Genomic DNA, 19539 nt, shown 5'->3' with positions numbered 1-19539 from the left:
TATTCCAAAGAACAGCTAGTGGGTTTGAACTTATAACCTTGTGGTTTGCAGTCCAGTGCTGATCCTACAGCACCGCACCAGTAATCTGTAGAAATGTATGTTGTTGTTAAGTGCTGTCGAGTCGGTTCTGATCCATAGCGACCCTGTATAGGGTTTCCAAGGAGCAGCTGGTGAGCTTGAACCGCCGACCTTGCAGTTCAAAGGGCTTTGCAGTCTGGCGTATTATCCCACAGCGCCACACCAGGACACACAAGTGGAATTGCTAGGCCTTAGATCTCAGCACTTGTCATTTTAATAGACATTCTGGAATCCGCTAAAGAAGTTGAAGTAATTCACACTCACTCCAACAGAGCAAGTTTAGGCCTGTTCCCCCACTGCCTTGCTCTCACAATTTGCCAATAGTTTGATATTACCAATCTGATAATTTGATTAGTGAAACACCGTGCTCATTGTAGTCTTAATTTGCGTTTTTCCTATTATGAACAAAGTTTAGTACTTTTTCCTAACTCTGATAGCATTTGGAAAAAAAAAACCAACTCCTAAGAAATCTTCCTGCCTTCAGAGCCCTTTCCTGCGCGGCGGACTCATAATCCGAAGCCTCGGCCTCGGGAGTGACGCGCGAAGGAGAGTGTAGTCCGACAGGGAACGAGATCTTAGGTCCACATTGCACATCCTTTCGCTCGCGGCCGCGGAGCCCCGCCTTGAGTCCGCCTCCTGCCGGCCTGGGCGGAGCGAGTGGCCGGGTGGGCGGGGTTGTGTTGCCTGGTTTAATCTTAGCCGGGGCCGAGAAGGAGTCAGATCCCGCCAGTGAGATCAGGATTCTGTGTGCTGCCCTCCGGCTTCCCGCAGCATGTCGGGCCCCCGCCTGCTGGCTGCGCTCTGCGGTGCGCTCCTGTGCGCCTCCGGTCTCTTCGCCGCCTCGGGTAAGTGGATCGCGCCGCCCCTGCTCTCTGCGCCTCTCGGAAGTTCTCCCGGACGCTCTCCCTCCACTTCCCAAACCCAAACCCATTGCTTTAGATTCTGACTGCTAGAAATCGTATAAAACAGAGTGGAACTCCCCCTATAGAATTTCCAAGGCTGCGATCTTTACGGAAGACGAGTGCCCGGGAGCGGCTGATAAGTTGCAATCGCCAATCTTTCGGTTAGCAGTCCAGCAATTAGTCACGGCGCCACCAGGATTGTTCCTCCACTCTAATGTTTACAAACTTCGGTAAAGCACCGGCAGGGGCAGTGCCCGGGCCGATGGAGGGTCGAGCGCCGCCTCTCTGCTGTCTGCGTCAGTGGGTTTTGGGCAGGGACGGAGGCGCGAGCATTTGGCGGGGACGCAGGACACTGGTTGACAGCCTGCCGCCTCCAGGAATGTGGCTTACACACAACAAAGAAATCCGCTGTGTTGGGCCTCTCTTTTCCCTTCTGTAAAATGAAGCCACTGAGCCCCTTCCACCTGGAAGATCGTTGTTGTTAGGTGCCGGTATGCACAACAGAACGAAAAACTGCCTGGTCCTGGGCCAACCTCCCAATTGTTGCCACGCTTGAGCCCATTGATGCTGGAAGATCGTAGGACTATTGTATTGCTAAGTCTTCTCCAGCCAACTTTGCTTGGAACTTCCTTTCAGCCCCTTTCCCTTTGGACGACGGTTCATTGTTTTGTTTTTTTTTCACGCCCATTTGCAGATATCTGGTCCGATAAGAAAGGGGCTTGGGAGTCCCTGAAGTGGGTGGAGTAGGTTGGGGCTCAAGGTGGGGCCCAGGATGGGCTAAAAGCCTGGGAAGCACTTGAAAACGCTCTCGCGCTCTGGGGAGTCTCCTGACTTCCTCCGGCGTCCTTGGCTCTATCTCCCTTGTTCGTCCTCCTCCGCTGCTCTTTCTCAGACAGCTGGGCCTCCCGCCGGTGCGGAAGGTTGGAGTGGCCCACGTGCTGCTCCACCCTCTCCAGGGATGGGAAAGAGGTACGTTTACGAGGTGAAGGCCGGAACTCCATCATTTTAACAGAAATGGATTGGCAAGGTGAGGGGGTTCACAGCTCTGCGGTCCAGTGACTAGTGTGACCCCCAGGTTTCGAGCTGAGGCCACAAGGGCAATCCAAACGCCCGTATACTGGGGTTCTCTTGCACCTCCCCAGCGATCCTTAGGGCTTGAAACTCAAAGATTCCTTCCATTCCTGCTGTCTTCCCAACTTGAGCCCTGGCAATACGTGTGTACGTGGGTGTGTGTGTGTGTGTGTGTGTGTGTGTGAACTTCCTGAAAAAAGGGTTAGCACCTCATCTGCCCTGCACAGGTGGCTTATCCCAGCCCTGAGAAGGCCTGGCCAGCTGGAAGGCACCTATCACTTTCCTTTTTCCTCCCGTAGTGTGGGTTGGGGTGAGCCTTAGAATAAGAGAACAGAGTCCAGTACTCTGCCTATTCCCCAGTCTCTGTCTATGGCAGTGTCCCCGCCTCCTAGGTCAGGGGAGGGATTTAACCTGCTATTTAAAGCCAATGACTAATAGCTCCTTGGGAGAGGCCTTAAGCTCTTGAGGCCAGGACTGAGATAGAACTCTGAGGACTCTAATTGTTGTTATGTGCCTTTGAGTCGGTGCCAACTCATAGTGACCCTCTATAGGGTTTTCCAGGAGCGCCTTGGTGGGGTTTGAATCACCGACTTTGCAGTCTAGTGCTTATCCTACAGCACCACACTCCTAATGGCTCATTGGTGGCAATGTCTTCCCTGGAGTCATGGCCAGAGCTCCCTGCCATTTTGGGATTTCAGGAGGCTCTTGCAGCCTGGATTTGGGTGACTCTGGGGGTGAGGAGAAGAGATTACTCACATCTTATCCAGAATGACTGATTTGGGTGTGGGGCCTGAGACAACCTTTCTAAGTTGGGCTCCTGGTGTGGCACTGTAGGATAAGCACTGGACTGCAAACACAAGGCCAGTTGTTCAAACCCACCAGCCACTCCTTGGAAACTGATTCAGTGGCACTTAACTCAGCCAGAGGACCCTTCTCAGCCTGGTAAACTCCATGGGCTACAATTCATTGGTTGGTACCAGAGACTAAAGGGATTGGGGACAGACTAGTGTGAAGTGCACTTCAAGTCTAGCCTTTAAGGGGACCCATTTTTTGGGTGTGGGGATGGGGTCCCTTTGGTCATTGTGTTCAGTCATGTAGATCTAAACCCTCAAGTGCATCTGCTTCTCCTTCTGTGTTGTCCACCATGGTCAGTAGGACACATGTGTCACCCAGGCCTTCAACCAGAAGTCTTAGTGTCCTCCCGCCCTCCTCGTACCTCTTCAGTCTTTGCTGGATGCGTCTCTGCTCTCTGGTCTCTGCTGTCTTTCATATTTGGCCTTCCTCCGCACCCTCTTTGCCCTAACTCCCTCCCTCCCTCACCAGATGCCTGTGACAGCCTTTCTTGATGTTCTCCAGGGCTCTCACCTCACCTACTCCATTCTGATTTCCACCTAGCAGCCAGAGGGCTCTGGTTACAGCTACCAGACATCGGCTCACCCCAGGGTCTTGTAGCATCTCTGCAGATGGGCAATTTTTAACATTCTAAAATTGGAAGTGGCTTCTTCACTTTTGCTTCACACTTGAAAATTTCTGTGTTTAAAAAAAATTCTTGGTGGACAATGATGGGATGATTGAAGGAAGGTTAAGAACCCCTGGCCTGCAGGATTAAAAAGTCTAAATTGGCATGCTAAACGGGTAAATACGCTGGACTACAAGGTCCGGTGGTTTAAGCTCACCAGCCACTCCTCGGAAACTATACAGGCTTGCTCTGAGTCAGAACCCATTCGACGGCACTTAACAAAAACAAAGTTCCTCCTACTCTGTTCCCAATCTGCTCTATCATTCTTCATAGGTTACCCCTAGTATTCAAAATGTTCTTTTTTGGTTCCCCAGTCTGGCACACTCACATTCCATCTTCTAGACCCAGCTCAAATATCTTCTCCCTCAAAAGAACTATCATCTTCTTGGCAGAAATCATGCTTTTGATTGTACCTTGGGCAGGCTGCTTTTGCTAAGGCATCTGGTGCCTTTACATGGCAGCGTGTTGACCTGCATACTTGCTCTTTGAAAGCGTCTTGAGGCCTGGATGATGGCGCATTTTTGTCTGAGGGCCCAGCACAGCACGTCCATGGTAATTGACTCCCCATATGTTTATTGAATGAACAACATGTTGTCCCGGATCTGCCATCACAGGTGACTTCTGTGACTCCAGCCAGTGTCAGAATGGTGGGACTTGCCTGGTGGGTCTGGACAGTGCCCCCTTCTACTGCCTCTGCCCTGAAGGCTTCACGGGCCCTACGTGCAACGATATTGAGAAAGGTATCTGCCCCGGGCTGTGCCTATTACTCCCCGCCCCTAGTTCTAAGTTGTTGGTGTCTCTGGTGGCTGGGCTGTTCCTGAAGTGGGCAATGGTCCTCAGAACCCTCTCCTCTTGGTGGTCAGCTTCACCCTGGGAACTCTCAGCCCCTTGGGAAGCTGGATACTTCTACTTCCTTACTTAGATGGATTCACCTACACTTGACCATCCTTTGCTGGGGCCCCACCAGGCAAATTAGGGTGGGTAGGGGATAGGTGGACAGTAGATTGAGTCCTTTTGGACTAGACACATTTACTGCCCCTAGCTCTGTCCCCAGCATCTTCCATGACCATCTGTCCATTTTACCTGCCTCCCCAGGTCCCTGTACCCCAAACCCCTGTCACCAAGATGCTGAATGCCAGATGACCAGCGGCAGGGGGGATGCTTTCACCCAGTACATCTGCAACTGTCCAGAGGGCTTTTCAGGTGTTCACTGTGAGACCAGTGAGTATCGGGTGGTCTGCTCTGGGGGCTGAACCTGTGTCTTGGTGGCACAGGGTGGGAGCTGGCCTTATTTCCTGTGTGGAGGCCTCCTGGGGTAGAGTGGGGGTGGGGCAAAGCCTCAATGAGGCCAAGAGGGGAACAGGGTCTTGTTGTTTTTCCTCAGGCTTCTCCCTGCCTGGCCCTCTCTCCTGGGACTGACTGTAGGCCAGACCCTCTGTTGCTCTGGGGGAGGGAGAGATTGTGGCCCAGAGGTCATGGGAGTGCTGTTTTCCTGGGGCAGCCTGGGCCAGACACTGGAAGTCTTGGGATTTTTCTATCGAGAGCAAAACAAACACGTTCTTAATTCTATAGGGCCCCGAAGTCAGTAAATCAGGCTCGGGCCTCACTCGGGCCTTCAGTCTGACAGTTCCTGGCCCAGATCTGAACTGTAGCCTCATCGTGGAGCTTGGGGAGGAGGGAGTGGCCAAGGCAGTGACTGAGCTGTCCACTTGAGGACAGTTGGGCTGTCAGAGAGACCCAGCATGTGCACAGGGCTGACCCTGTGTGGCCATCTACCCTGCCACAGAATGGCCCTGGATGGGTGCCCAGCAACATGGCCAGCAGAGCCCAAACAGAACTCTTCCTGTTTTGTCTGCTGTGGACTGGGTGGGCCCATATCTGTGTCCTGGAATAGGTGGAATCGTGAGATGGGATCCCAGGTTCCCAAAGTCCAGTGGGCCAGGTTCTAAGCGTCTCAGGCCCGTCCCGGCAGCCTTCCTCCAGACAGATGTGGGACATGGGTTCTGCTGTTAACTGAGATACAGAGGAGCTGGGGCATATGGGGTAAGGCAAGAAGAAATAGGACCTTGCCTGGGGAGCAGGCGAGGGGCTGGGATGCCCTCCCAGGAGGCAGCACCAAGGACCTGTGTCAGACATGCTTGAGGTCCTGGGTGTTTGGGTGTGTAGGACGGTGGGGGTGGGGGTCTGCAACAGCAGGGCCTAGGGTGGGGCCAGGTGGGCAAACTAATTATACTGTGCCGGGAGCTGAGTGTACCTGAGCTGAAATTACCCACTAAGCCCTCTGCAGGCTCCTAGGCTCAGAGGTCTGCCCTGGCTGGGTAGGGCAGCACCTGGGCAGAAAGAAGGCAGGGAGTCTCCTAGAGGGACTTTTGGTTGTTTTTTTTAAAGTTTTTATCGTGAATTGAGTGATAGTTTACAAGGGAGAACATCTGTTTTAAACCTTCGTTTCATTGCAATGATTACAATCTCCTCTGTGCATCATCATTCAACAATACTCGCTTCTATGTCCTCTGGGGTTTTCTTTTGGTGGGATGTACATAAAAACACTCAGGAATATATAATCATTTAAACAACCAAAGGACACATTCTGCAAGCTAGTCTCCTGGCTGCCAGCACACAGTCTTTCTCTTCTCATGAATCTAGAATCTTCAGTTGCTCTCTCTCCCTGTCCCCATCTCTGCCTCCATCTCTGGTGTCACTGCTTCTCTGGACAGCGGACCCTTGGCTGTTTTGTGGAGTGCTTCCTGGAGCCAACAAGCACTCCATTGCTCTGAAGAATGCACATTTGGGCCCCTCTGGACATGGGAGTGTGTGGAGAATCTTGGACGCAGACTGGGCTTAGCTTTGCTCAGCACCTAAGAGGCTCTAATCCTGGGTGACTGGCCTCATACCCCCGGGCCTGGAATGGGAGAGGTTCTCAGGAAGAGCAGGTCTGCCCCTGGCCTCTCTGCCTGCAAGGGACGCCTGGGGGATCAGAGAGGAGACTCAGCCCATTGGTGGGCCCTGCAGCTGACCTGCAACCCGGCCTGCAACCCGATACTCCATCATCCGACTAGTGGGGAGGGTGACAGTCACAGATGGCTGGATTAGGACCTGCAGATAGAAGAAACCAGGAAGACCAACACTCACGCCTGAAAACAGCCAGTGGGATTCTAAAAAAATCACAAGACAAGTTTTTCTCATTGCTTTATGTGCAGTGCATGTATGATGAGGGCGGCTTCAAAAAAGTTTGTGGAAAATGGAAATGAAAAGATCATGAAATTTCCCCACAAACTTACTGAGGTGTCTCTGTCCCTGAAGGCCTACTTCTTCCTGGGGAAACCAGGAACAGGGGTGGAGGTGGCACTTGGCCAAAAGGAGAAGCTCACACTGATATTCTGTCACCTGCCCTGGGTCCCAGCGCTCATGACTCTGCCCAGCTTCTCTCTGCCTCATCCCTAACCCAACCTTGCCATGCCCTTCTCATTGATCCCCTTTATGAGCACTGTCCTCATTTACACTTTGTGATTCCTACTCTGGGTGAAGGCTCTGGATCCAGAGCGTGGACACAGTGTCCTCTGGGTCCCTCGGGTCCTGGCACCTGCTGATGGCTGCCTGACTGCTGTCTTCCTCCCCAAGGCTGCTTCAGGCCGCTGGGCATGGAGGGAGGTGCCATTGCCGACTCGCAGATCTCCGCCTCCTCTGTATACTTTGGCTTCTTGGGCGTGCAACGCTGGGGCCCGGAGCTGGCTCGTCTGCACCTCCCGGGCATCGTCAACGCCTGGACAGCTAGCAACTATGACAAAAATCCTTGGATCCAGGTGTGAAGAAATGACTTCCAGGCACCTTGAGGGATGGTTCTGGGGCTGCGGGTAGAGGGCTTGACGCCGAAGCAGGAGAAAGTAGGATGAGTGGGCCTGTGTTAAGGGGCCACCAGGGGAGGGTTTATAACTGGGGCTCAGGTGAAGGAGTGTCTGCAGGTGGAAGGCAGTTGGGGGCCTTGGATGCAGAGGGAGTGATGCCAACCTGGAGCCTTGCCCCTCCTTGAGCCCTATTAGCACAGCATGCCTCCCCACCTCTTTGTTCTGTGTGTGTCCCCTGTGTGAGTTGGCCTGGACTTTGGACAGGAAGATTCGAGGGGTGAGGGTACTGCTCTCTCTGCCCCTGTCCAGGTGAACCTGCTGAGGAAGATGCGGGTGACAGGTGTGGTGACACAAGGTGCCAGCCGGGTGGGCAGTGCCGAATACCTGAAGACCTTCAAGGTGGCCCATAGCCTCGATGGGCACACGTTCCAGTTCATCCAGGATGCTGAGAGGCGTGGAGACAAGGTGGAGCTGTCAGAGGGTCCCCAGTGAGGGGAGGGGACTCGGGCCTATCGTGGAAGAAGAGGTGGACATTGGTCCCTAGCTGGAAAAGAAAGGGAGCTAACTCTAGAAACAGTGAGTCTTGTTTCTCAGAAACCAGGAAACTCAGATTGTGCCTGGGTGTTAGGATTCAAGTAACAGGTCCACTTTATAGATAAAAATTGTTTTTGTTGTTAAGTGCCATCTAGAGGGCTTCCTAGGAGTGGCTGGTGAACTTGAACTGCCGGCTTTGAGGTTCAAACCAACTTTGCAGTCCAGTGCTTTAACCCACAGCGCTACACCAGGGCTTCAATAGATAAACATATTGAGTTGGAACAAGGTGAAACGGCTTGTTGAGGGTGGTGGACAACTGGGATGCATTCTGAGTCCCTACTGTATACAGTTGTGCAGGTTGAATACTGCTCAAGAATACCATTACCAAGTGGGCTTCCAACAGTTTGTGGAAAAATGGAATAAAAAGATTATGACATTTTCCCGTGAACTTTATGAAGCCACCTCGTATGTGTTTATTTGCTTAAGTTTGTCAGAAAATTGTCACAATAAGTAACGTATCTTGAGTGAAGAGTGCCTTTGTCTAATATGCATTGATGTTGTTGTTAAGTGCCACCGAGTCGATTCCAACCCATAGTGATCCTGTACAGGGTTTCCGAGGAGCAACTGGTGAATTTGAACCACCGATCTTGCAGTTCAAATGGCTCTGCAGTCTGGCGCATTAACCCACTGCACCACACCAGGACTCCATATGCATAGAAGCACCTTATAGTTCAGAGGTAGCTCTCAGTGAGAGACAGGGACCTCATGATGACTGGGAAGCGTGTAAAAGAAGGGAGATCTGGGTTGTAGACTGGAGGAAGGCCTAAGGGAAGGCTCCTGCTAGCTGTGTTAAGGCCCCTCGCAGGCTGCCCATGTCTTAGCCTTCCTGAGCTGGAGAGGAAAGTGAGGCAGCTCCAGGAAGTGGGACTGTCCACATTGACGGATTCCTTTAATGTACCCTTCCCTCCTAGGTGTTTGTGGGTAACGAGGATAAAAGTAGCTTGAAGAAGAACCTGTTTGACTCCCCTCTGGAGGCGAAGTTTGTGAGGCTGGTCCCTGTGAGCTGCCACCGGGGCTGCACCCTCCGCTTCGAGCTGCTTGGCTGTGAGTTGAATGGTGAGTACTGAGGGCTGTGGTCCTTCTCTGCTCCCTCTTTTCTCAGCCCAGCTGTGTTGGGTGGGCAGCAGCAGGGCCCTGGGCCTGGGCTAACACAAGGGCAGGAAATACACACTTGACTTACCTGGCCATCAGTGGTCTTGCTCAGATGTTTGTCCTCTGCCAATCTGTGACCCGGATTGCTGGTGTGGGCTGCGGGCTAACGCGTGGGACTGCAAGGTCGGTTTGAGCCGAAAGGTCGACTGTTCAAGCTCACCAGCCACTCCTCAGAAATGCTATCTATACAGGGTTGCTGAGTCGGAACTGACTCAATGGTGCTAAACAACACAACAATCCGACCCTGTGCATTGTAATTGGTAAAGGAAAAGAGACGTAGTAGATAGTCCTTGGATTATAAACTGTTTCCGTTCCTGAGTCTGTCTAAGCTAAATTTACACATAAGTATTTAATATAACATTGGACTAGTCAAATTTTGTCTGAGTATGTAGTATATGCAGTCTTGGTATGGCGCTGTGGGACAAAGCTCTGGACTGAAAGGTCCATTTGAAACACAAGGTTGGTGGCTAAAAACTCACCAGCGGCTCCTTGGAAAACCTTGTACCAGGGTTGTTATGAGTGGCAATCAAATCGATGTCACTAAACAGCAACAATATAGTATACAGTGTATCTTTATGTGTATAAAATACACTAAAGAAATACTTCCAGATATACTAATATATCTTTAACATATAATACAATAATAAGAATGTTTTCATGTACATCACAAATTAGTGCCTGTATGTTACCTTAAACCATTGTATGTACCTCAAAGTTTTAATATAATATGGTGTTGGTGTATAAGTAATTCCGTGGAACTGTGGGTTGTAAGTAAGTCTGTCATCCATGGACTGTGTGTATCTCAGTGGGATGCTTTGCGGTTTTCAAAGTGTTTTCACTGGTTCTTTGGTCCTCTAGAATAAGCATTAGTTCTGTTTCATGAGGGCAGGGAGTTAGCATTCTTTACTGCTGTCTTCCAAGCGTCTAGAACAGCGCCCGATTCTATTAACTTGTCCAGTATTGTTAGTTGCCGACGCGTGGAATCTGACTCTTGGCAGTCTCGTATGTGTAGAGTAGAACTGTGACCTTTTGCAAGCTGAGGGGCCAGCCTCTGAGTATGTTTGTCTTTTGGATCATAATCAAGTGCTTAAGTATAGAGACCCCATGGTACCGAGTAGAACTGCCTCGTGGATTTTCCAACACTGTCATGTTTATAGAAACCGACAACTACATCCTTCTCATGTGGAGAGACTGGTGGGTTTGAACTGCTGACCTTTCGATTAGCAGCTGAGTGCTTAACCACTGTGCTATCAAGTCTTCTTAATATCTATTGGTGTTAAGTGCTGTGGAGTTGGTTCCGACTCATAGCAACTCTGTATGGGGTTTCTGAGGAGCTACTGGTGGGTATGAACTGCCAAACTTGGCGGTTAGTAATTTAGTGTTTATCCTATAACACCACACCAGGACTCCTTAACTTCTATAGAAGTGTTCAGTAAGTATTTGATGAGTGAATGAATGAATAAAGAAACTGAGGTGTACATAAGCTACTTATCAAGGATACATGGTTGGGAGGTATTAAAGCTTTGTCTAGATTCCTGAGCTTCTGATACCCACCTGCCCAATGCTTTTCCCTGCTCCAAACCTGTGATCTTTATTTAAGGGAAATATGAGGGAAGACTTGGGAGAAGCAGAAAGGAACAGATTTCAGCTCAGCCAGGAAAATCTCAGTGTTGACTAAATCCTAGAGCAAAGGAGTGTTGGGGTCAGGGGATTGGCCAAGAAGTGTCCGCAGCTCAGCCCAGTTTATTCCTTGAGGGCTGTGTATGCATTTCTCATAGCTATAGTGCCACCCGCTGGCCGCAAGGGGAACTTCAGGGCTCACTAGGCAGAGCTGTGGAGCAGAGTGGTCTTGTGCTTCTCTTAGCCAAGAGCTGCCTTCTGTGCCCCCCTCTCCCCTTTGCTTTCTATTTCAGAGACCACCTGGTACCACTCAGAGCTGAGTTCTCTGTCTGGTTAGATTTATGTGTGTGAACTTCAGTCATTGTTTTTGTGTGTTCCCTGTCTGCCTTTTGAACTTTTAAGTGCCAAATAAAAGACTTGACTTCCTCTAAACAAGCTTCTAGGCAACTGGGTGTTAAGTACTTGGCTGCTAACTAAAGGCTAATGGTTTGAACCCACCAGCTGCTCTGTGGAAGAAACATGTGGCAATCTGTTTCCATAAAGATTGTTGTTGTTAAGTGCCGTCAAGTCAGTTCTGACTCCTAGTGACCCTGAATAGGGTTTCTGAGGAACGGCTGGTGAGTTTGAACTGCCGACCTTGTGGTTCAAACCGACCTTTCAGTCCAGCGCTTATCCTACAGCACCACACTTCCTACTCTGTTCTGTAGGGTTGCTGTGAGTTGTAATTGAATCCATGACAATGGATGGTCAAGGTCCCTGGGTGGTACAGACTATTTGCTGTCCATTACTAATGTCAAGGTTGGTAGTTCAAATCCACCTAGTGGAAAGGCCTGTGGAAGTGCTGTAGGTTGTAGCCCTATGGAGCATTTCTACTCTGCAGCTCATGGGGTGGTTATGAGTCGGAATTGACTCCACAGTTGCGGCTTTGGTAACAGAGTCAGGTCTGTGGGAGACCTCTCCAGCATCACCGCTGTGGGGGTCTGAAGCCTTTGGCTGTAAGTGTTGCCTGCATGACATTTTCTGGCCCCCTCTTAAGGCCAAGGGTGGGTGAGAACTCCAAAGAGAAGGAAGTGAAGTTGCGTACTTCGCTCTAGCACTTGGCTGTGTGGATCGGGGTGAGGGGGGAGCATGTGTGTGTGGGGCAGAGTCCTGGACATTCCCGGGGACCCACAGAGGCATTGGTGGCCTGCATCAGGATTCCTCTTCACCAGCATTGTGTCTTTGGTGACTTGACTAATTATTTAATTTAATGGATATTTAGACAATAAAGGTAGCTGAAGACACACAGAGAAATTCAGGAGTTAAAAGCAAATAGACGTAGATTATGCTAACCGATGGTACATGGAGGGGATTGCAATCATTATAATGACACAAAGTATATGATATGTTGAATGTAAAACTGATGATCTGCTCTATAAACTTGCATTCAATTCACAATAAAAAGTTTTAGAAAGATAGACATTTATTAAGAACCCAGGGTGGGGGTAAGCATTGGACTACTAACCTAAAGGTTGGTGGTTCAAACCCACCAGCTGCTTCTCCGGAAAAAGGTGACACTGTCTGCTCCCATGAAGATGTACATCCTTAGAAATCCTGTGAGCCCATCTACTCTGTCCTGTTGGCTTGCTATGAGTCTGTCAACTCAACAGCAGGGAGTTTGCATCTTTGGTTTCCTGTGTGCCTGGCTCTAGGAGCAACACAGGAGAGACCTCTGACCTTGTGCCCTTGTGCCCTGCACAAGGTGAGGGAGAACAAAATGGAGCCAATAAAGGAAAGATCAGATTACGGTTAAGAACCATGAAGGAAAAACTTAGAGGGTGACTAGGGGCTGGGGAGTAGACTAGACGAGCCAGTTCAGGGACTGGTCTGTTGGGATGGCCTTTGAATGGGGACTTAGTGGGGAGCCAGCCATGTGAGAAATTCGGAAAGAGTGTTCTAGGCAGAGAAATCATGTGCAAAGGTCCTGGGGCACGTTGAAGGATAGAAGGAAGACCAATAGGGCTGGATCCTAGAGAGTGAGGGGAACTTGATTGGTGATGAGGCTGAAGAGGTGGTTGAAGCTAGATCAAGCAGGGTCTGCTGAGCCATTTTAAGACTTTTATCTGTATCCTGAGATAAGGGGTAGCCATTATTGGGAGAGTGCTAATTGGACTTGATTCTAGAAGAGTTTCTTTAGATTGCAGAGGGTTGAGCCTCTGGAAAGTTAATCATCATCCATCGCATTGGTAGTGCTGGCCTGGATCAAAGTAGATTAGAGTCCTCTACTCAATATGGTCCTTGGACCAGAAGCTTGCTGAAAATGCAGACTTCTAACACCATCCTAAACCTGTTGAAACAGAATGCTCCTTTTTTATAAGACTCCCAGGTGATTTGTGAGGAACACTGCATGGGTACCTCCTAATTTTACAGCAGGAGAAACAGGTTCATTGAGGAGTAGGGACTTCTCAGAGTCCCATAGGAGTGATGGAGCTAGCCTGGGGCTGTGAGTCCCGATACCTGCCCTGGTGCCCTTGCAATTGCACCTTACCTGGAACGATGTCTAGTTTCCTGGTGTCCTGGTGAGGCGGGAGTGAGGGAGGAATGAACTATTGGAAGCAAGTTATCTGCTGGAGGGCCCGCCTGGAGCAGATGCCGCAGAACTGACAGAATTGAGGATGCCCTCTGCCAAGCTGCCCCAGGCTGTAGGCTGCCTCAGGCCTCCCCAGGACTGCAGCCGAGACAAATCACCTCCTAGCCCAGTAGCCAGTCTCTGCAGGAGATGGGTGGTGGTTACCTGGTGCAGTGTCGCTGCCAGGAACTCGTGGTACCATTGGCAGGTGCCGTCAGCACACAGGCAGCTGTCTTTAATGGCAAGGGTATGAGCATCCAGGAGACAATGAAATAATGTAGAGCTGGCTCCCAGACCTTCTTCCACCCAAGTTCCCCAAAGAGACTGAAGTCATGGATTGGGGAATTCTGCTGGGCAGTTTCCCTCCCGTCTGTCCATCCTCTTGGCCACTTGTCAGGTGGAGATGGTGAGTGCAGAACAGCAGGCACACTCCTGAGTGTTTGGGGTGGGCTGGAGTGAAATGAACGAGTAGATCTCACAGGTCTTCTGCACCCCAGGAAGATCTGTTGTGTGTGAGACTCTCTTAGATACCGAGGGAGGGGTTGCTGGGGACGGATACAGGTGCCTGAGCCACAGCAGTTCTCTGAGTTGGAATGGACTGGGAGCTACTGGAGGTCAGGAATGCCACTGTGGTCATCTCTGGTCACCACCAGGCAGGATGGTGGCTATGACATCATCATAGAAGTTTGTGTGTATAACTTGGGTGCAATGTTAATGGCTCTTGGCCTCAGTTTTCTTGTCTGTGGAATAGGATTAGTGATATCTACTTGAAACCGTTCTTGGGCAGAGTAAATGACTATGGTGGTGGTGATGGTGTACCATGGAGTCGGTTTCGACTCACAGCGACCCTGCGTAAGGTTTCTGAGGCTGTAAATCTTTATGGGAGCAGAAGGCCTCAGCTTTTCCCCATGGAGTGGCTGGTAGTTTCAAACTGCTGAACTTGAGGTTAGTAGCCTGGCTCATAACCACTACGCTACCAGAGCTCCTTAAATGACTGTTGTTGTTAAGTGCTGTTGAGTCGATTCCCACCCATAGCGACCCTACAGAAGGTTTCCAAGGAGCAGCTGTTGAGCCTGAACCACTGACTTTGCAGTTCAAATGACTTTTCAGTCTGACACATTAGCCTACAGTGCCACGCCAGGACTCCTCAATGACTATGTTGTTGTTGTTATGTGTCGTGGAGTCGGTTCCGACTCATAGCGACCCTGTACAGGGTTTCCGAGTTTGTAAATCTTTATGGGAGCAGAAACCCTCATCTTTTTCCCACGGAACAGCTGGTAGTTTTGAACTGCTGACCTTGTGGTTCGCAGCCCGATTCGTAACTACTGTGCTACCAGAGCTCCTTAAATGACTATAGTAAACTCCAGATAAACAACTGCTGAGGTTCCCATGAGTCAGAATCCACTGGATGGCAATGGATTTGGTTTTAAGACCCTGAGTGGTGAAAAAAAATGATTTGCTCTCAGCTACTAATGGAAAGGTTGGAGGCCTGAACCTCCTTCAGCAGCACCACGGAACAAAGGCCTGGTGATCTGTGTTGGTTAATATCACGGCCACTGAAAACCCAGTGGAGCTTAGTTCTACTTTGTAGCATATGGGACCACCATGAACTGGAATCACTCCGTGGCCAAGGGGTTGTTTTTTTGACTTGTTATGGGTTGTTCTTGACAAAACTCCCAAGATTCAGTGGTGTGGATACCTCTGACACCCTAGAGGAAATGCTGTGAGTGCAGAGGAGGGGGAAATCTGACCCAAATGAGGTGATCCAGACAGGCTTCCTAGAGGAGGAAGTGTCTTATAAGTCAGGCCTTGAGGAACAGTGGAAGGTGGTGGTGTGGAGAGTGAGGAGAGGTGGATGGGAGGTCCATTGGCCATGAAAGGCGAAGGAGCTTCTTTCTGTTGTCCCAGAAGATACCAGGGGTGGACCAGAACACAGAACTCCTTCCCTTACATGACCTATGGGAAGTCTGTGGATCACAAGGTCTGGTGACAGCCCCCCTTGCTGGCAGGATGCTCTGAGCCCCTGGGCTTGAAGGACAACTCCATCCTCGACAAGCAGATCACAGCATCCAGCTACTTCAAGACCTGGGGCATAAATGCCTTCGGCTGGCATCCCTCCTATGCACGTCTGGACATGCAGGGCAAGTTCAACGCCTGGACCGCCGAGAGCAACCAAGCTTCCGAGTGGCTGCAGGTTGGGCTGGGCCCTCCGGATGTGGGGCTGGGGTAAACTGGGACCCTCAATCTTTGACCTTCGCTGAGCCCGGACTTCCACTCCCTAAGAGGATTTCTGAAAAGATGTGTTTTTCTCTGACTTTCTTCCTCCCATGGGCCCCACCTTTCTCCTGATCCTGTAACTCCCGAGGGAGCAAGGTGGAAACTCAGTACTGCTTCCAGGAACCGTGATCCGAGGTGGAGAGAAAGTGGGGGTGGGGTGGGGGGTGGGGCACGGTTAGAGGTACAGCCACCTCAGGCTCAGCCAGAGGCCAACAGGATGGGGTGGAGGAGCGACACCTGCCCCTGGCATCTCCAGGCTTTGTCTGACTAAGTACAGAATGAATATTCTAACGCACTCTTCAGTATCAGACATAAGACATTGGAGGATACTCCTTGGATTTGATTGAAACTGGAAACATAAGAGAATCATGGAAAACCCATTTTATAGATGAGGAAACTGAATCCAGGCAGGACTGAGGCTTACGGGCTGGTTGGCAGTGAGCTTGGTTTGGAACTACCTGTGTAGGGGCAGCTGGCAGGTTTTCCGGGAAGGTTCGTGATGGTCAGAGACAAGCTGGGGAGTGGGGAGGAGGAAGTCTATCACTGTGGAGTTGGGTTCTGTGAGCAGCTACCTGCCTTTGGTCTCCCTGAGCACCAGTGTCAGGTTTTGGATGGCCCTGCAGGGCATCTCTAAACAACAATAGAAAACGACCCCAATTCCCCTGCATCAAGTCCATGCTGACTCTACTATCCTGTGTTGGGTTTCCGAGGCTGTAAGTCTTTACGGGAGCAGAACGCCTCATGTGTCTCCTGGTGGGTTTGGACTGCTGATCTTCTGTTTAGCAGGCCAGTGCTTATCCCATGGCACCTCCACGTCTCCATAGAGGGGATCGCTAGAGCAGTAAATTCCTCTGTAGATTTGTGGTCTCTCCTGACTCCGTTCCCCTCATTCCCCAGCCCAGGGCTTGGGTAGTGACGGGCAAGGTCTAGGCTCTGAAATCCGAGCTTCATCTGCTCTGCAGTGCCTAGCATCGTGTCTGGCAAAGCAGGTGGTGCTATTTGTGTGCATGTCAGAGATGAGGAAGCAGCTGGGATCCCTCTTTACACCTTAGTGGAGATGGCTCAGAGGAGGAAATTGGTCTCTTACAGATTGACTTGGGTTCCCAGAAGCGGGTGACTGGTATTATCACCCAGGGGGCGCGAGACTTCGGCTACATCCAATACGTGGCAGCCTACAAGGTGGCCTATAGCAATGATGGCCTGAAGTGGACAGAGTATAAGGAGCTCGGGGCTGCCGACAGCCGGGTGAGTGTCTGTCTGTCTCTTTGTCCTTGGCTGTACCACTTCAGGGTTCCTGGGGACTTGACCCAGGACTCTGAAGGGAGGGGGGAGTCTAGCTCTGGGGCTCTCCTGACACCCCCCACCTCACCCCCCCACACCACCTCTGCTTCCAGATCTTCCCTGGCAACTCTGACAACAACTCTCACAAGAAGAACGTGTTTGAGACGCCCTTCAAGGCCCGTTATGTTCGAGTGCTGCCTGTGGCCTGGCAGAACCGTATCACCCTGCGTGTGGAACTGCTAGGCTGTGACCAGTAGCCCACCCTACTGCTCGCTGGAGGGACTGCACAGGCCGTGAGGGCGTGGGAGCACTAGCCCCCTCCTCCCCTTCAGGGGGCAGCTGCCCCTTCTGCCTTGTGATTGTAGCCAGAGCAGGGGTGGGGGAGGGGCTGGGGTGTCCAGTCACCCCTTCCTCCCTCAAGTTGACCCTTAACCTCCCACAATCCCCTGGGCTCAGGGGGCGTGTCTTCCCTCATGCCACCTTGTTTTCTTAGGCACTGCAGGAGTTGAGTGGTTCTGGGGTGGATGGTGGGGGCTCAGGAGGGGGCGTGGGTCACCTATACACTTTCACCTCTCTGGTCCCAGGCCTGGTGGACTTTAGAAGGGCCTGTGTCCTCTCCAGCCCCTTTCCACACAACACATCCCCATGACCCAGAAGACCACAGACGCCTGAGTAGAGATACTGCCTCTTCCATCCACCCGGAGACTGGAGGCCACATTCCCCCAAGACACTTCCCACCTTATCTCCCAGCAGACCTCTCTTGACCCTTGTTCTGAAGGCTGGAAAGAGACAGAGGGGGTGGGGTGGCTCTCTGCAGAGAGATGGGAGCAGAGTTGGGGAGGAGATGGGGTGGTTTGATGGGGAGTAGGGTGGGGGGTTCCCAGCTCTGTGCTGGTTCTTCACCCAGAATACGCAGCTTCCACAATATATTTATATTATCCACTGGGACTTTTGTGTGGTTCAGTTCATCGTTGCTTCATGGGCTTGGGCCTGGCTGGGTTGGTTCCTCCGCTCTTGGTTCTGCCTGAGTCCCAGCCCTCTTTGTGTTTCCTGCCCAACTACAAACTGCACAACAGCAGAAGGGAGGAGACACTGAGGGGGGTCTTGGAGGGTTAGGAGTAGCTGGGAAGATTGGAAGTTTGACCCCCCCACCACCACGACCACCCAGAGGCGCTTTGAGACCTGGTCGGATACTTCTGCAAAGTCATCCATTGAGAGCCCCAGGGAGCATAGTTCTACTTTAACACAAGGAGTCACTCTGAGCTGGCATCCACTCAATGTCATCTGTTTGTTTGTGTGTTTTTTTAAGTTTTTATTGTAAACTGAGTCATAGTTGACCTGGGAGAGCATCAGCTTTACATCATTTCATTGCAATGATTACAATCTCCGTGCATCATCATTCAACAATATTTGCTTCCATTCCCTCTATTTTTTTTTTTTTTTTGGCTGGGGGGCAGATGTACACAAAAACACTCAAGAATATATAATAATTTAAACCACCAAAGGGCATATTCTGCAAGCCTGCCTCCGGACCACCAGCACTCAGTCCCTCTCCTTCCACAAGTCCAGAGCCCTCAGCTGCTTCCTCATCTCTGGCGTTGCTGCTTCTCTGGATAGGGTCCCACATTCCACTTAAGCTCTTCTCCCTTGATGGTCCTCTGGTTCTGGACTGTAAGATTAACTACTCCCCTGTTTTTGTTACCAAATTTCTACCTTTACAGTTGTGAGTCTCAATTAGTCATGATAACAATTACTCACTATTGAACCATTAGAAGCTTATCCCCATCTCTTTTTACCAGACCCCAACTGCTTTTTTATCCCAAGTCCCAGAGACCTGCCCTCAGACTTCAGTACCTTGTGCTTCCCCCAACGGGCTGGAGGACCCAGAGCGGCTGCCGCAGACGTTAGAGCAGTGTGTGCCCACAGTATGCCTGACACTGAAGGCTGGTTTCACCAACACCACATCCTGCCTTTGTCCCCTTCCCATGCCAGGATTTCTGGTTTTCCCATCAGCAATATCTGTTTTCTCTGCCACTGGAGCAACGGACTGGAGAAACTTAGAAACAGAGCAAAAATGGACTGCTGCCGGGAGGCCTTGGGGTGGGAGGACCTGGGTTCTGCCAAATAAGAACACAGGGAAGCATGGAGCACCCCCTTTGGGAAGTGGCCAGTAGGTGGGCAGAGAGAACAGGCCAGAGCCCCAGATATCTGGGAAGAGGGCTGGCCTATAGAAGAGAGACTTAGGAAACCACTTTAGTTGTGGAGGTTTGGGATGCAGAGTGAATTTTCTAGACATTGGGATATCAACACTCATGGAAGCAGCAGTCAAGTCATCAGATGACGTATTGCATTAGGCAGATCTGCTGCACAAGACCTTTTTAAAGTGTTGAAGAGCAAAGATGTCAGCTTGAGGACTAAGGTGTGCCTGACCCAAGCCATTGTATTTTCAGTAACCTCATATGGATGGGAAAGCTGGACAGTGAATAAGGAAGACCATGGAAGAATTGATGCTTTTGAGTTATGGTGTTGGAGGAGAATACTGAAAGTGCCATGGGCTGCCAAAAGAACCAATAGATCTGTTTTGGAAGAAGTGCA

The 19539-nt window shown here is 50.9% G+C and overlaps 1 protein-coding gene across 1 annotated transcript in view; it reads left to right on the top strand.

The window, feature by feature from the left end:
• The first annotated feature begins 850 nt into the window (after nucleotides 1–850).
• MFGE8 (milk fat globule-EGF factor 8 protein) overlaps nucleotides 851–19539 on the top strand; it is a 23757-nt gene continuing 5068 nt past the window's right edge. Inside the window, exons 1-9 of the mRNA XM_006867167.1 lie at nucleotides 851–923; nucleotides 4185–4310; nucleotides 4666–4791; nucleotides 7189–7370; nucleotides 7722–7877; nucleotides 8918–9062; nucleotides 15396–15580; nucleotides 16753–16908; nucleotides 17058–17197. Of these exons, the coding sequence (XP_006867229.1) occupies nucleotides 851–923; nucleotides 4185–4310; nucleotides 4666–4791; nucleotides 7189–7370; nucleotides 7722–7877; nucleotides 8918–9062; nucleotides 15396–15580; nucleotides 16753–16908; nucleotides 17058–17197 (1289 nt within the window). The remainder of the gene's footprint in view (nucleotides 924–4184; nucleotides 4311–4665; nucleotides 4792–7188; nucleotides 7371–7721; nucleotides 7878–8917; nucleotides 9063–15395; nucleotides 15581–16752; nucleotides 16909–17057; nucleotides 17198–19539) is intronic.

Source organism: Chrysochloris asiatica, unplaced genomic scaffold, assembly GCF_000296735.1.
Source record: "Chrysochloris asiatica unplaced genomic scaffold, ChrAsi1.0 scaffold00101, whole genome shotgun sequence".
Taxonomy (NCBI): domain Eukaryota; kingdom Metazoa; phylum Chordata; class Mammalia; order Afrosoricida; family Chrysochloridae; genus Chrysochloris; species Chrysochloris asiatica.
This window is presented reverse-complemented; position numbering and strand designations above follow the sequence as displayed.